Source organism: Sciurus carolinensis, chromosome 3 (genome assembly GCF_902686445.1).
Source record: "Sciurus carolinensis chromosome 3, mSciCar1.2, whole genome shotgun sequence".
Classification (NCBI taxonomy): domain Eukaryota; kingdom Metazoa; phylum Chordata; class Mammalia; order Rodentia; family Sciuridae; genus Sciurus; species Sciurus carolinensis.
In genome coordinates this window covers 23,182,329-23,200,317 of record NC_062215.1, presented here as the reverse complement: position 1 = coordinate 23,200,317, position 17,989 = coordinate 23,182,329, and the positions used below count along the sequence as shown (strand labels likewise).

The 17,989-nt window shown below is 33.7% G+C and overlaps 1 protein-coding gene across 1 annotated transcript; it reads right to left on the bottom strand.

The window, feature by feature from the left end:
* Nucleotides 1-388: 388 nt before the first annotated feature.
* Fbxo47 (F-box protein 47) lies at nt 389-17,424 on the bottom strand. Its single transcript, XM_047547209.1, is given in 11 exon segments — nt 389-736; nt 1,639-1,798; nt 2,422-2,564; nt 3,534-3,680; nt 4,681-4,857; nt 9,254-9,362; nt 11,167-11,244; nt 13,381-13,457; nt 16,674-16,760; nt 16,763-16,843; nt 17,244-17,424. Coding segments are annotated over 11 exon segments (1,353 nt in total). The 3' UTR covers nt 389-623.
* Nucleotides 17,425-17,989: the final 565 nt, after the last annotated feature.

Below are 17,989 nucleotides of genomic sequence, written 5' to 3'. Positions count from 1 at the left end.
ATATATGTATGTGGTGTGGCTATACATATATACATACATAATATGTACATATATTTATATACGTACATACAGATACTTCTTTTTATCCTGGCCCATATAAAATATGAATGAAATGTATTATTCTTTGTAATCATATGCCAAGAAGGTGGTAAAGAATGTGATTTATGTTCTGCACAATCTAAAATACCATATTGCAAATCTTCACAAAACATTCTGGGCTGTGTTTACACAACCAATACACAACTGCACAACTAAACAATAGTGAATCTGGGTCTGTTCTAACTATAAGACAGAATTTTCTTTTTTCAAAGATCCACACAAGCAGAATGGACTGGCTGACAGTTAACATTCCACTTTGGTTTGGTGTTATATTTACCAAAACCTGGAGTCTGAGGCAAAGCTTATTTTCCAGAGAAATCACAGCACATTCTTGGTTTTGCCTATTGTTTTTATATTAATAATGGTGTAAGCAGTTGCTGCTAAAATCCTATGCAGCTTTTGAATTCCTAGTTTCCTTAGATGATAAAAAGTCCCATAGATGTATTCTTCAGGTGTGGAAACGTAGTACCCTTTTAAGTGTTAATTCAGCGATGTATTCTCTAAATTCAAGGCTTTCTGAGTATTTAGGGAGACAGTGTGTTCATGGTCAAATATAGGACCTCCTTATGGAAGTTAGCCTGAGCATGTACAAGATGGAACAAATTCAAAAAACCTCTGTCGTCTTCATCACGATCTCCTATATGTCATACATAGGAACAGACAGTAGGGAAAAGAAAATGTCAGTTAAAAATTTAAATATATGATTTAGAAATATAAGATGTTCCAATTGTTCCTAATACTATTTAAAGAGAAGACTTTCTGTTATTGACCTTTACTAAGTTGGACATTAATCACTGAAATCAAGTAATTATATAAGAACACTGGCCTAGAAATCAGAGGAAAAGAATGCTGGTACATGCTTTATTATTTCTAACTTTATGACCTTGGGCAAGTCAGGTTTCTCAAAGTCTTATTTTTCTCATCTGTAAAAGAGGATTAATTATCATGTTGGCTACCTAATAAAACTATAAAATAATATTCATCAAAACTACATAAATATGAGATATAATTATGAGGATAATGATAATAAGTGAGCAAATTAAAATTTTTGTTGGGCAGCATAATTAAAATATGGTTCCTTTCAGAGCAGACTCTTCAACTTCATGTTCTCTACTGAAACTATCACTAGATTTTTTTTTTTTGTGTGTGTGTGTGTGTGTATACTAGTGATTGAATTCAGGGGCACTCAACCACTGAGACACATCCCTGGTCCTTCTTTTATTTTACTTAGAGACAAGGTCTCACTGAGTTGCTTAGTGCCTCACTATTGCTGAGGCTGGCTTTGAACTTGTGATCCTCCTGCCTAAGCCTTCCAAGCTGCTGGGATTATTGGCATGAGCCACCATGCCAGGCTCTATTACCAGATTTTTAAAGTGACAAAATCCAGGAACTAAAAATATCTCACAAAGGAACAATAAAATGTGCTCCTTCTATTTTTAGTTTAGAAATAACAGTCTACACAGAAATAGTTCTGTCTTAAGTAAGAGACTCAAATGCACTTTTACTCACTCCTATGCCATCATGTACATTCCTACTTACCAGACATGATTGACTGCAGCATTTCCATTGTAACACAGGCAAATGCATTTGCCACACTCTGCAGGAAGTTATTTCTTTCCACGGGAGTGCTAAAGACTTTACAAACTTTTTGCATCATTTTAACTGCCCAATCCATGCAGTATAGTTCTTTCTCACACACCTGATTTAGACAGTAAAAGTATTATTGTAAATCTTCGTGTGAAGATAGAATTTGAAAATGGTACTGACAATGATAGTATGATTTAACATAATATATTACATGACACCCCACTGATTTTATAAAAAGGAAATCCTCCTTTCTCCAATACTCCTTTGTTTTCAAATGGTATTAGTGGAAATAAAATATGAAGTAAATACAAGCCTGGTTCAAGATTATCAGAATATTTTTCACTAATACAAGAACTAATGTTGAAAATAGTTATATACATGAAAAATAAGACTTCTGCCCATTCATTCATTCTGTAAGCATTTATTGAGTACCCATTAAGAACTGGATACAAGGATAAGCTATGAAAACATGATTTAAGGCTGGGATATATATATATATATTTTGATCCTGCTGCCTCAGCCTCCTAAGTAGCTGGCATTACAGACATGTGCCATTAAGCCTGACTTTATTTTATCTTTTTTTTTTCTTTTCATTTTTGCAGTGCCAGAAATCAAACCAGCGATTGTTAAGTATACTAGGCAGGTGCTCCACCATTGAGCTACATCCCCAGCGACTCTGGTAAATCAATTGCAATGTTAAACAACTTGCTAGAGGAAAACTTATTTTTTACTTACCAAAGCCAAAAAGACAATGAGTCTTGCCAGTTCAATGGCCCGTCCATTCACAGCTTTACTAGCCATGAAAGTGAAACAGATGTTGTTTCCACTTAGGATTAGGAGACGTGCATTATTTTCTAGAAGCCACTCCCGAGGAACCACTTTTATTAGAGGAAGAACAGTTATTTAATGAGAAATTACACAATAGCTATATTAAGCATCTTTAAATACATGCAATATTACATTGCCTTATTGGAAATACAATTAGTGCCAAGGGAAACAGGAAAAAATGTTTAAGTTTTTCAATTACAGCATTCAACCAGAGCAGAGATTATTGCCAAGCCACAGTAGCTGGTACAAATGTACAAGTAATGTAGTCAAAGTAATTCTCTTACATATATTAGTCAGCAAAGAGATCTAATCTTGAATAAGGAAGAATCCTAGTAAACTTTAACATCTAAAATATTATGCAGAAATGAGAGAAATTATTCTCACTTTTCCTGTACCAGTAGGAGAGGATTTTCTTCTTATATAATGCAGAAAGATGTTCCTAAGAACTCATAAAACAGGAATAAGAGAGGTAACTAAAGTATAAATCCTTCAAATAATAATAATATTATATATTTATAAAATTGGCAATTGCAAGAAAGTTTATTAAATGTATTCTCTTCAAACATCATGCCAAACTCTTCAAATATTTTAGAGCAATCACTGATTTCTAATAATCATTGAATTTGTTACCTGTAGAATTTTCCTTATAATTTTTTTTCCTGGTGATTGAACCTAGGGGTATTCTACCACCAAGCCACATCCCAGCCCTTTTTATTTTATTATTTTCAGTGGACCTTTATTGAATTTATTTATTTATATGCAGAATGAGAATCAAACCCAGTGCCTCGCAGGCGCTAGGCAAGCACTCTACCACTGAGCTACAATCCCAGTCCCCTTTTTATTTTATTTTGAGATAGGATTTCTGAGGCTGGTCACAAACTTGTGATTCTCTTACCTCAGTCTCCTGAGTCACTGGGATTATGAGTGTGCACCACCCTATCTAGCTTTTCTTACAATTTTATAACTATATCCTAATAATACATTTCTATTACTCTATATTAGCAAATGAATATTTTTACCTGAGAGTTCATCTACAAGACTGATAACATCATCTGCTGTCCACTCTTTGGTGCCTGTGTCATACAGTAATTTAATGGCATCAGCCAAACCTTTCAGACTGGATTCATCTGTAGGTCCTTCTGTCATTTTCTGCCAAACCACCTGTCCTGAATTGAAACAGAAACTAGGCTATGACAGAATAATTAGCTTTGTGATAAAGATTTCATGGATTGTTTAAAAAGGAAAGTGGATTGCATAATGGAATCTCATCATTTATACTTTCATAATAAAAGGCCAATTCAGATAACAGTATAAATTAGAATGTTTCTTATTAATATGATGAAACACAGCAACAATATAGCCAAGAGAAGTAAAAACAAGGTAGTTTCACCAGCAGGATAGTCTTTTTACCCCATAGCAGAAATTGGAATAGTCTTTTTACCCCATAGCAGAAATTGAATAAGCAATTTATTGAAATAAAATAAAACCCACTGATATTCTTCTGCAAAAGAGCATGCTATATTTGGGAATCTTTCAAACATATATAACAAAACATTTATTAAATTTTTTATTATACCTATGACCAGTTCTCTTTGTGAAGTACACATAACAAAATTTTAATCTCAGATTGACTTCCTGCTGCTTCTCAACATACTTTAGTTTCCTCCTTCTGTAAGTCAATGTGGACTAAATAAGTACATGATAATTTTGATATTAATCTAAGCAAAACTTAGGCAAAAAAACAAAAACAAAACAAAAAACAAAAACAACAACAACAACAAAAAACTTAGGCAAAAATCTTGCAAGTCATATTACACACCTGAAATTAAAATAAGCATCAATTCTGCTATTACTTAGCTTTTTAGTAGTATTAGACCCTTCAGCAGCAGACATAATCTTGAGTTAAGGTAATGTTTAAAACTGAAAAACAGCTATTTCAGATAAACCCAGGGATGATAGAAATACATTTGTTAATGTTCTACAGCAGAACAATTTCTGTCTTGAAGTTTAGGCTATGCATAAGTTAATATAGCATACATCTGTGAAATCATGAAATAGTTTAGTCATTAGGAGTGGTGAAATTTAACAGGTACAAAAAGATCATCTTCCCAAAGCAAAAGCAATTAATCAGTCACATAACATACATCCTGAAAAATCAGTGCTCACCATCCTGAGAAGATGTTGGCCCAAAGATGATGTACAGTAATCTTGCCTGATTTACCATTGGCCATGGTTTTAATATTCGTGTCAACCAAAAAGCAGAATCACTTCGATGTATCCAGTGATCAAGGAGGACATTTCTACAGAATAGCCTGATCCTTAATTCTAGTTTTCGGGCACTTCCTATGAAGACAAAAGAATTGTAAACCATTTTTCTAGAAAGGTGGATTGCATATTGGCTACTGATCACAGCAACACATTAAGCATTGTGGGTAACATGGTGATCATAAACTGGGTTTCTAAACAGGAAGTTATAAAGAGATTATTTGTTCTTACAATCCTCCTGCCTTGGACTCTCAAGTAGCTGGGATTGCTGGTGTGTGCCACTCTTCCTGCCTCACTGTTTCTTTCATTTATTTTTTTTAAGTTATCAATGGATCTTTTATTTTTTTTATTTATATGTTGTGCTGAGTATCAAACCCAGGGCCTAAAACATGCCCAGCAAGTGCTCTACCGTTGAGCCACAACTACAGCCCCTCACTGTTTCTTTTTCTCCAGTTTATTGAAATATACTTTATATACCATACATTCTATTATTTAAAGTGTACAATTTTGGGAATGGAGATTTGGCTCAGTGGTAGAGTGTTTGCCTAATATGTATGAGGTGCTGGGTTCAATCACCAGTGCTACCAAATTAATAAAGTGTACAATTTGGACTGGGTGTATATATAGCTCAATGTTGGAGCATATGCTTAGTATGCATGAAGCTCTGGGTTCAATCCCTAGCACCAAAAAATAAAATGAAGTGTATAATTTAATGGGTTTTTATATGGGGTTATAAATTTTTTCAAAATGTGGTATTTATCGCATAAAATTTGCCACTTTACCTTTTTATTTATTTTTGGTATTAGGGATTGAACCCAGGGGCACTTTACCACTGAGATACATCCCTAACCTTTTTTTTTTTTAAATATTTTTTAGTTGTAGATGAACACAATACCTTTATCTTATTTACTTATTTTTATGTGGTGCTGAGGATAGGTACATGCTCACACATGCCAGGCAAGTACTCCACCACCGAGCCACAACCCCAGTCCCCAATCTTTTTTTGAAACCAGGTCTTGTTGAATTGTTTATGGCCTCATTAAGTTGTTGAGGCTAGTCTTGAACTTGCAATCCTCTTGTTCTGGCCTCCTGGACAGTCTCTGGCATTATGGATATGCACCACTGTTCAGGAACAGGTTTTAAACCATTTTTAAGTGTACAATCCAGGGGCATTAATTCCATTAACAATGTTGTTCACCCATCACCACTGTCTACTTCCAAAACTTTTTCATCATTCCAAATACAAACTCTGTAGCCATTAAGCAGTAACTTCCCATTCCTCCCTTTCCCCAGTTTCTGGTAACCTCTAATCTACTTTCTGTCTCTACAAATTTGCCTATTCTAAGTATCTCATGTAAGTAGAATCATGCAATATTTATCTTTTTATTCTTGGCTTCTTTTACTTAGTATAATGTTTTCAAAGTTCATTTATGCTGAATGGAAACTGAGGGTGAAGCTTTGTGAGAAAAAAAAGTTCATATATGTTTGTGGCATATATCACAATTTGTTTATTTGTCTATTGATAGACACTTGAATTTGGGGTTGCTTCTATCTTTTGGCTATTACAAATAACTCTGAAATGAACCTTAGCATACAAATATCTATCCAAGTGCCTTTTCCCAGTTCCATTACATATATATCTAGGAGTGGAATTGCTGGGTCACATAGTAATTCTATGTTTAGATATTTGAGGGGCAGCCAAAGTGTTTTCCATAGCAGTTATACCATTTTACATTTTATGCCATTTATATTCTCTTACTTGGAGATAAGTGTAAATAGAAAGTCTAGGGTTGAAGATGCAGCTTATTGGCAGAATACTTGCCTAGCATGCAGGAGACCCTGGACTCACTCTCAAACACTGCAAAAAGTCTAATGATCTAAGACAATACATAAATAGCTCGTGGCGTGTTAAGTCAAATGTAAGTTACAAGTTTAGAGGAGAGAGATTACTACAGGCCTACGGAGATCAGGAAAGCCTTAAGGGGGGTGGTCAGGTGAACTGAGTCTTAGAAGGAGTCAGGTGAAATGACTCTTATTTATTTATTAGTGGTACAGGAGACTGAATTCAGGGGCACTCTGTTATTTAGTTACATCCCCAGTCCTTTTTATTTTTTTATATTGAGACAGGGTCTTGCTAAATTGCCTAAGCTGACCTTGAACCTGGAATCCTTCTGCCGTAGTCTACCGAGTTGCTGGGATTATAGGCATGTGCCACTATGCCCAGTTTGAGAATTGATTCTTAAAGGATGAGAAGGAGAGGTGTTATTTCAGAAAAATGAGACAGAATGAATAAAAGGTACCGAGACACAAAAGTGTAAAGGGTACTTGAAACACAGTGAGTAGAGAAAGCAATATGCTTAGGTCAAACTGATATAAAGAGTAGTGGACAATAACTTTGAAAAAGTAGACTGGGAACAAAATGTGAGGTCCAGTATAAATAATTTGGACTTTATATTGAAAACATCAATGAGCTAATGAGGGTTTTTGATCACGGAAGAACGTGATAAATTAATTTTATTATTGATCCATTGGACTTTAAAATTTGCCTTTCTGATTCATAATTTGTTTTATAGTGAAATATTTCAAGTTGATAGAAAAGCAGATACTATAACAAATACTGTGTATAACTCACCAAGCTTTGTCAAAGATTTCCTTTACGCTGTTTGCTTTAGATATTTTAAAATAAATAAAACATTACAGATGTTAAAGATACAATGCCTTTCCTCTTTCTTCCTAGAAGTAATCACTATCTTGAATTTGGTTTTTGTCCTGTTAGGGTTCTCTAGAGAAACAACTAACAAAAGGAACATCATATACATAAACTATGCATGTATGTGTGTCAGGGGAGAGAGAGAATATGAAATCAATTTATTTTAAAGAATTGACTCATGCCTATAGAGGTTTGGTAAGTTCGAAGTCTGCAGGGTGGACTAGCATGCTAGAGACCCAGGAAGGAGTTGTACTTAAGAGTCCAAAAGCAGTCTTCTAGTAGGATTCCTTGCTTGGGGAGATCTTTCCCTATTACGGTTTTCAACTGATTGTATGGTATCCCCCTACCTTATGGAGGGTAATCTGCTTTTTTTAAAAGCTACTGATTCAAATGTCCAACTCATCTAAAAAATATGTTCACAGAAAACCCTATAATAATGTTTGACCAAATATGTGGGTATCATGATCTAGCTAAGTTGAAAAACAAAATTAATCATCACACCTCCCAACTATGTTGTTATACATTTTTATATATGTACGTATATAAATGGTATCATAATTAAAATATCATTTGGTAAACTTTTTTCTCGTTATTTTTAAAAATTTATCCATATTAATGTACATGACTCTAGTTGTCATTTTAAATATTAATGGCTTTAATTGTGTGAATATACCACAATTTGTTTTTCCATTCTCCTCATGATAGACCTTTTGTTGCTGGCAGCATTTCATGGTTACAAATAATGCTGTGATGATCATTCTTTTTTTTTTGGAACCAGGGATTAAATCCAGGGGTGCTTAACCATGAACGACATCCCCAACCTTTTTTATATTTTATTTAGAGACAGGATCTTGCTAAGTTGCTTAGGGTCTTACTAAGTTGCTGAGGCTGGCCTTAATTTTGCAATCCTTTGGTCTCAGCCTCCCAAACTGCTGGGATTACTGGGAAAACTTTTATTAGTATCTCTGAACATACTAAAATGTACAAACATATGTGAAAGGGAGATTCAAGTTGTATACAACTATAATTAGATTTTGAAAGGTTGATCACACCTGGCTAGAAAAGTTTCAATACTAGAATGAACTACTTTGTGCCCACCACACAGTTTAAGGAATAAGATGTTAATGCAGTTGATTCTCAGTACTTCTCTTTCCCCAAACACATACTGCTTTTTGTATCAATATCTCATTCAACATGTATTACTTCATTAAAATTCTTTCTTCTTTTACTGTGTATGAATGTATGCATGTATTCAAGTATGTATTTATTGATATTGGGAACTGAACCCAGGATTGCCCTACCACTGAGATACATCCCTAGCCCTTCTTTATTTTAAATTTTGAGACAGGTTCTCACTAAGTTTCCCAGTCTGACTTTGAACTTGCAATCCTACTCTCTCAGCTTCCCAAGTTGTTGGGATTAGAAGTGTGTACCACCATGCCTGGATTCATAATTTATTTTTCTTTCTTTTTTTATTTACATATTTTGGTACTAGGGATCGAACTCAGGGGTGTTTTACCACTGAGCCCATTTTATTTTTTATTTTAAGATAGGGTCTTACTAAGTTTCTTAGGGTCTCATTAAATTGCTGAGGTGGACCTTGAACCTGCAAAACGCCTGCTTCAGCCTCCAAAGTCACTGGAATTACAGGCATGTACCATCATACCTGGCTGCAAAGTTTATTTTTTAAATACATTTTTAAGCTCTTTTTTTTTTTTCCATATTAATGATGTAACACATCATCTGTGAATTGTAGTTCTTTACCTGGTTTGCTACAGACAACAGTCTGCATCTTGCGGGAGAGATTAGTCAACTCACATAAGAAGTTATAGACACGATGGCACTCAAGTTCATCCCAACCTGCTGTTAAGGTCTGAGGAAAATAAAATAAAGGAGACATTGCGTGTGCTCAGATCATCAAATCAAAATACAAGTCACTATCCCTTTATGAACATAAGTGATTTTAGCACATGATTAGGATGATCTGTAATTTTTTTCACTATGGAGCTATTCAAATTAGTGAGATATTTACACAATCAAAACCAAGAAATGTTGTAAAATCCGGTTTCTTTTTGGTTGGAAAGGAAGTATCTTTTTAGAGTATTTTTAAATGTACTGAATCCAGAACTTTGACAATACAAGGAAAATAAAGGCCAAAACTAGAACACAGTTTTAGTCACTTGACTCAGTTGTGTCTTGGTTTTGACTATGGTAGGACCCCCTAGTTCCCCCTAGTGGTCATTTGTGATACTGCTTACATATGATGTTTTAAATACAATTCTAAGTAAGCATTTATTTATGACTTTTGGATGTTAATAACCAAAAAAAACTTTTATTAGTATCTCTGAACATACTAAAATGCACAAACATATGTGAAAAGGAGATTCAAGTTGTATACAACTATAATTAGATTTTGAAAGGTTGATTAATCACATCAATTCTTCTTAAAATAACTGGATTTCTTCAATCCCCAGCACTAATCATCATCATTACCATCATCATCATCATCATCATCATCATCATCATCATCATCATTATCATATTTGGAAGGAGAGAAACTGGTTACAGTGATTACTTTTGGTGAAGGGAAATCAATAAACTTGAGACAGGCCTTAGGGGGAGATAAGCTTTTTACTGTATATGTATTTTATACCATTTGAATTTATACTACCTATTCCAAAAAAAAAAAAAAAAAAGAAAAAGGAAGACCAAAATTTTTGAAAAAAAGAAACACTCTAACTTGGAAGAAGGCTAGCAGGAGGCCCTGGAATTTGGATATGTAGGAGTTGGTGACTGGCAGAACAGGATACAGCAGTAGATTTTCTTGGGTGCAGTGCCTACCTCTTAAGTTGTTGTTAGTTTCAAATCATATAATCACATGTAAGCTGTTTATAACGGTGTCTGGCACATAATAAGGGCTTAATTAATACTAGTTATTTTTATCTTCTTTGTTTACAATAAAAGATTAGTAAAAAATGTTCTTGAAATTCTACAATTTTTTGTTTGTTTGTTTGTTCCAGGGAATGAACCCAGGGACACTTAACCACAGAACCACATCCCCAGCCCTTTTAAAATTTTTTATCTTGAGACAGGGTCTCACAAAGTTGCTAAATTGCTGAGACTGGTTTTGAACTTGTGATCCTCCTGCCTCAGCCTCCCAAGCCACTGGGATTACAGGTATGCACAGCCACACCCAGCTCTACAGTTGATTTCTAAAATCACACCTTAAATAACTAGTACAAGAGTTTAAACTTACTATAAACATAAGCACATGCACATATAATATTTCTATTTTTTTTTACAATTGGCTAGATACTTGGAGGATTCTGTAATAGAATGTTAAACATTTCTCATTACTTAGAAACTGAAGAAGAAATCCAAGATGGCAAACACACTATAAGATTAATATATTCTCAAATATTTACAGTTTTAATTTGCTCTTTAAGATTACCGTAGGGCTGGAGCTGGAGCTCAGTGGTAGTAGAGTGCTTGCCTCGCATGTGCGAGGCGCTGGGTTTGATTCTCAGTACCACATAAAAATAAATAAATAAAGATACTTTGTCCATCTACAACTAAATAAAAAATTTTAAAAAGATTATTGTAAATTCTATTAACATGTTCTACTTGTTAACAGTTCAAAAAAGCATTCCCTTTCTGCTTTCATTAAAAAAATGTACCTGTAAAAACATGCCATAACATGGTAATCCTAAACATTGCATGGGAGCTGCACAGCCATTGAATTTTAAACAGGAAACCTGAAAAGAGAACAACCGTTAATTATTTTTTTCAGTGTATCTGTACAATGATTTGACATTCAAATTTAACAGCAATAAGCAGAATTTTTTTCAGTATGTATTCTGATGAGCACTGTGTTAGATGAGGATTACAAAGGAAGTATGGAAAAGTCTCTGCCCTCAAGGAGCTCACAATTTATTAAGAAGAATAAGATATACACATATAAAATTACTATAATTCAGGTTAGACTAGGTATAAATGTTTAAATGACTGAATAAATACTATACTGAACAATATGAAATGAAGGAAAAGATACATTTGGTAATGATCAAAAAAGCTTATGAAAGACACATGTAAAATAAGCAATATCTTAAAGCAGGTCTCAGATATAATGAATGGAAAGTACTGGTAAAGAACTAAATTGTATTGAGGTAGAAGAAGCAATGTTTATTTGGCAAAAAAGATCTGACCAACTTAATTAGACTCAATGTAGAGAAAGAAAGGTTACATTGTTGGGAGAAGCCTAAATTGAATAGCCACTGAAAGATTTTTTTGGTGGGCGTACTGGGGATGAACCCAGGGACACTCTACCACAGAGTTATATCCCTAGTTCTTTTTTTAAATTAAAAAATTTTTTTAGTTGTTGATGAACCTTTATTTTATTTATTTATATGTGGTGCTCTTAGAATCTAACCCAGTACCTCATACATGTTAGGCAAACACTCTACCACTGAGCCATGACCCCAGCCTCCCCAGTCCTTTTTATTTCATTTTTATTTTTTGTTTTGAGACAGGGTCTCACTAAATTGCTGAGACTGGCCTAGAACTTGCAATCTCCTACCTAAGCCTCCCAAGTTGCTGGGATTACAGGCATGTGCCACCATGCCTGACTCACTGAAAGATTTCCAAGCAAGAAAGTTATCTTGATGAATATGATGCTTTTGGAAAAACAAAAGAACAAACAATAACAACCTTGAATTGGTACACAGAGTACTTTAGGGAGTAATGAAATGATTGGCAGAAAGATCAACTGGGAAGCTACTGCAATAATATAGACCAGAACTCAATACAAATACTTCATGAAAAACAGTCAGTGCATGAGAACAGTCTGCATCCTATTGAGCACAGAACTGAACCATCAGGTTGAATGAATGTTTGGAATGTATAGTAAAATTCAAAAGTCCTCTACAGAGATTATGCCCAAATGCATTGATGTACATTTCCAAGTCTATTATCATAAGAGGTTTGTCATATTATATGTTAAAAATACTTTCTTGGCTGGGATTGTAGCTCAGTGGTACAGCGTTTGCCTAGCATGTGTGAGGCATTGGGTTCGAGCCTCAGCACCACATAAAATAAAATATATTGTGTCCATGTACAACTAAAAATATTTAAAAAAATACTTTCCTATGTTTTTGCATATTTAAACAATTAATTCATTTTAATAAAATATCTAAATTACTACTTTAAAACTTCCTCAGAAATCCTATGTGGGGTAAAAATGCTTTATACTATGCTGTTTTTTTCCATATATAAATACCTATGACACTGTTTAATTTATAAATTAGGCATAGTAAAAAAAAAAAAAAAACCCAGCAACAACAATAGATAGAATAACTATAACAATGTACCATAATAAGATTGCCAACATCATTAGTCCTGCACTTTTGGGGCTGTTACTAAGTAAAAGAGATACCACAACAGTGTATCTGATAATCCAGACAGCTCCTAAGTGATTAATGAATGGGTAGTAGCATATATAGCATGGGTACACTGGACAAAGGCATGGGTCACAACCCAGGTGGGATGGATCAGGCGGACAAAAGTTTTCATCATTCTACTCAGAATGGTGCATGATGTAAAAGTTATGAATTGCTTACTTCTGGAATTTGCCATCTAATTCTTTCAGACTGCAGTTGACTAAGAGTAACTGAAATTGTGGCTAAAAGGGGATGACTGTATTATACTCTATACTGTTAAAGTATTAGATTATCATTGAACAAATTTTTAGTACTAATTCATGAGTTGTTATTAATTATAGACTTAAATGAGTATAAACATTAGGAGTTAAATGAGTATAAACATGAGTTAAATGAGTATAAACATTTCTTTACTAGAAATTAAGACTGTGAACTAATTCAGAAGTATGATCTTACTTCTGAGAGTATCTTGTGAATGTACTTTAGTCTTTCCTTGGTGGGTAGCAGCAACGTGCATCTTTTAAATAGTAGACCTGAGAAAGTAAAGAGACACAAGAAAAAATGACAACAATGCAATTAATCTAAGCATATCAATACCACAGTATAATGTTTTCCTGAAAGTCAAGTATGGCATACCACAATGAACCATGATGCAAAAGAACATTTGGGAGGAAGGGCACAAAACATTTACAATACATGACTCCTGATATCCAAGAGGTTCTGATGTCCATCTAGGAGGCCCTGGAAAAACATCTTGAAAAAAGTTGTGAAATTTGCTGGGCATGGGGGTGCATGCCTATAATCTCAGCTATTTGGGAGACTGAGACAGGAGAATCACAAGTTTGAGGCCAGCCTCAGCAACTTAAGCAAGATCCTGTCTCAAAAACAAAACGAACAAACAAAATGTGATGGGGGATGTGACTCAGTGGTAGAGCACCCCTGGGTTCAATCTCCAGCACTGCAAAAAAAAAAAAAAAAAAAAAAGTTGTGAAATTCATATGAAAGTATTTAGATTTACAAAGATACAATAATAAGAAATAAAGATACACTAGGGAAACTTTATTTTGTCTTTACTCCATAGAAAACAGATTCCGTGTTTCTTGTAATTAACCTCTGTTCACAAAAGAAAATATTTTAAGAACTGTTACTATAAACATGGAAAGAATGGGAAAAGAGATTTTGATTCCTTTCTCCAAATACAAAAATTTAAAGTCATAAGTACTTAAAATTTCAAAGGTTCAAAATCATTTTTGCTCACAAAAAGTATCCATTTATATTAAATATCTATCTCTTCTTTCAAAGATCCTTTTATGGAGTTTGTATAGAATGTGTAGGACTTTGTGATCAGACATTTAAAAAAGGAAAAGGAAAAAAAATCCCTTCAATTTCTCTCAGTAAGATGTGTTGAGCTACAGTGACAGGAAGTATATTATTTATTTTGCCTAAGTATTCTGTTTTCCTAAAATGGCAATATACTGTTAACATTCCTGTGAGGACAAATGTCCTCAAACTAAAAATAAGATACATGGTAGGAAAATATATACCTAAATTTCATGACTTTCTTCAATTTTTATCTCTTTGCATTTACTATTTTCCAAAATAATTATATAATTCTGAAGAATCTATAGGAATCTAATTTATTTTTGGAAATTGCCATGTTTGGGTAACACATGAACAGAATTGAGTTTTAACATAAACTCCCTTTTTTCCCCCAGTGCCAGGGACTGAACCCAGAGCCACTCACTTGCAAAGCAATTTACCCCCCCAGCCCCTCTCCTCATTTTTGTACATGAAAAAGACATTTTCAGTATTTGATTTTAGATTGAGATCTTTTCCTTTCCTTTTTAGCATTCAGTCTCATGGCATATCATAGCGGGGGAATTATAAGTTCTAATTGTATACTGGTTGCCTTTTCTAATGTAAACTATTTTTAAGGGTTGTAATTTACCATAAAACCCATTATTGAATGACTTTTTAAAATTTATTTTTAACACAGGTGCTCTGATATATTCTTTCAAGACCAACTTCTTTTTTTAAAACAAGGTCTTATTTATTTATTTATTTATATGTGGTGCTGAGGATTGAACCCAGGGCCTCACACATTAGGTAAGCCATCTACCACTGAGCCCCAGCCCCAAGACCAACTTCTTTAAGTACTTCCCATTAAAATAGTCATATGTAATGTTTCTTTCCACATTGGCAATCTGCTCTGCTTAATGTGAAAAAAAAATTAAAATTTATAATCTTCAAAGTACAGGATTCTAAAAATGTTACTTCAATGTCTGAAAATAAGAACAGATCAGATAAGAAGGAAAAATGAGACAACAGTATGTACATCGAACATTTAAAAAAAGCCACCTATTAAGATTAATACAAACTGGGTGCAGTGGCCCCTGCCTATAATTCTAGTGACTCAGGAGGCTGAGGCAGGAGGATCACCAAGTTCAAGGCCAGTCTCAGCAATTTAGCAAGGCCCTAAACAACTTAGCAAGGTGATAAAGTGTTGAGTTCAATTCTCAATTCCCCCTCCCCCAAATCAATACATCTTTGAATTTTTAAAAGCAAGGATCCATATAATTTTCTTTTTCTTTTTTGCTGTGCTGGGGATGGAAGCCAGGGTCTTGTCCACACTAGGTAAGCATCTACCATTGAGCTACGTCCCTAGACCCATATAATTCCCATACAGTTGTCTAAATACTTCATTCATTTGCTTAAGTAACTGAGACTTGATCAGGAAAAAAACAAATTATTTCAGACTAAAACCAAAGGACAAGCTCTATTACTCAACAAATGTTTGTGGAAAAAAAAAAAAAAGATATTTACAATGAGAAGTAGCAAAAAGTAGTTACCATATTTGGTTACAGGATTTACTAAACTGAGTTGTAAATACTGAAACCAACGACACTGTATTCAGATTATGTACCTTTCATTTGTTCTTATTAAATATGCTTATCAAATATACTTTGATGTATTTACATACCTATATAGTCTTCTTTTATTGTCTTAAACTAGGAATCCTTGGACTACTAAAAGACAATATTTGCTCAACTTATTATTATGCCTTTATTTAAATCTCAACATCACCATGCTTTGGTTGATTATAAAGTAGTTTCATAGTTAAACTGGTGTCAGTAGTCAGGTCAAAATTAGGATTTTATTTTGGCACTCTAGGGAGAATGAAATGAATGGGGTAAAATATATAAATAATTATATAACAAGTGAAGAAAGATTATACAGAATTTCCTTTGAAAAGATCAATTTAATTATAGCATAATGATTTATTAGTAAGTATGTAGAGTGCTTAAAAAAGAAAAGCCCCATAATTTGTGATAAGAGAATAAGTGACATCTCACAATAATGTGCTTAAATTTCTATTTTTAAGGACTAGATTATAATAGAAATAGAAAAGAAGTGTAAGGATAAAATTCATTAGATCCATAGGAAGTAAAGCATAGAAAACACATCAAGTTCCTAAAATGGTAAACTACCTACAAAACAAGCATTAAGTGATATTTTATCCACATGAAATCACAAGGACTGATACTATACATTAAAATGCATTTTCTTATCTTTAAAGATAAATGTAAGGGACTATTTTAAGGGAAGTCCTCATATTGAAGAGTAAAAACACCATATAAAAAGGTACATTTTAGGAAATATTCCATATCCCGCTGGCCTTACAGAAGTATATAATAAAATCATCTTAAGTTTAATTCTTTACTTGTTGCAATTTTCATTTCATAAATTACCTAGAGATTTGTAGTGCTCCAGTATAGCAGAGTCTTGTTTCCTACCAGGCAGCTCAAGGTTATGAAAGTCCTGTAGTAAAAGTCTTTGCTTCCTGATGCAGTTGAAATATAATTAATAATGTGCTGGCTGACTGTTTTAGACACCATGCTTAGCATGCTGACATCCTTCACTACCAAAAGAAATATATATATATATATATATATGCATGTATGAATGGCTTAAATACAAGAATATCACTCAGTACAGTCTATTAACTTATAAGTTAACTAATTAATAGTAATAATAAACCTACCAGGAAATATCTTAAAATTGTTTTAAATCTAGATCTCAATTATAAACATGTTGAGATGTAACAAATTACCACATCAATCTAGAGGTATGCTTTAAAGAGTTTGAGCATTGAGCTTTCTCATTCTATCCCCTACCTATCACTGATGAATCTTTTGAAAACAAACTTAACATGAATGCTATTAATATTTTAGCAGAGCCTGAGATGATAAACTATTTCTTGGGAAAAATTAAAATGTTCTAGTGTTTTATGTAGCCTACTCATAGTCCCCAATCCTCACCTGACAAATATCTTAAGATTATTTGGAATATTTCCAATGGCAAGGCTTTAAAATTTCCAAGCGTTGATAAGGGCTGAGAATCTGAATCAAGGGTGTTGGAAAAATAGCTGGATCGACGATTACTACGTCTATATTTCTGGTTGGGAATCAAAGTGAAACTGGTATTTATTCTAGATGCCATCTTTTTCTTATCTCATGAATTTATCCTGGTTAGAAAAACAAAGTATAAGAGACAAAGAAGAAAGGAAATTAAGGCAATGAAGAGGTTTTGTTTTTGTTTTTGTTTTTTTCCAGTGCTGGGGATGGGAATCCAGGTCCTGGTGCATGCTAGGCAAATGCACGACCACTGAGCTACATCCCCAGACCTGTCATTTTTTTAAGTGAAACAATCCACATTTTGATGAGCAATAGCCATCTCTTCACATTTACACAAATTTTACTATGGTGTCTAATTTATGGAGTTCTTACCAATAGATCATTTGAAAAAAATGTAAATCCTTTACCTTTTGACCAAATATTCTAGATAAAGAGTATTAGTAGGAAAAAACACATGTATTTAAATGTCTTTAAAAGAAAACTGTAAAATAGGAAAAAAGTAAAAGACTTAATATATCTTTTTTTTTTTTTTTCCCAGTATGGGGACTTGAACCCGGTAGTATTCTCTCTCTGAGCTACATCCCCATTCCTTTTAATTTTTGAAGTAGCGACTTGATAAGTTGCCCAATGGGCCTCAAATTTGAGATCCT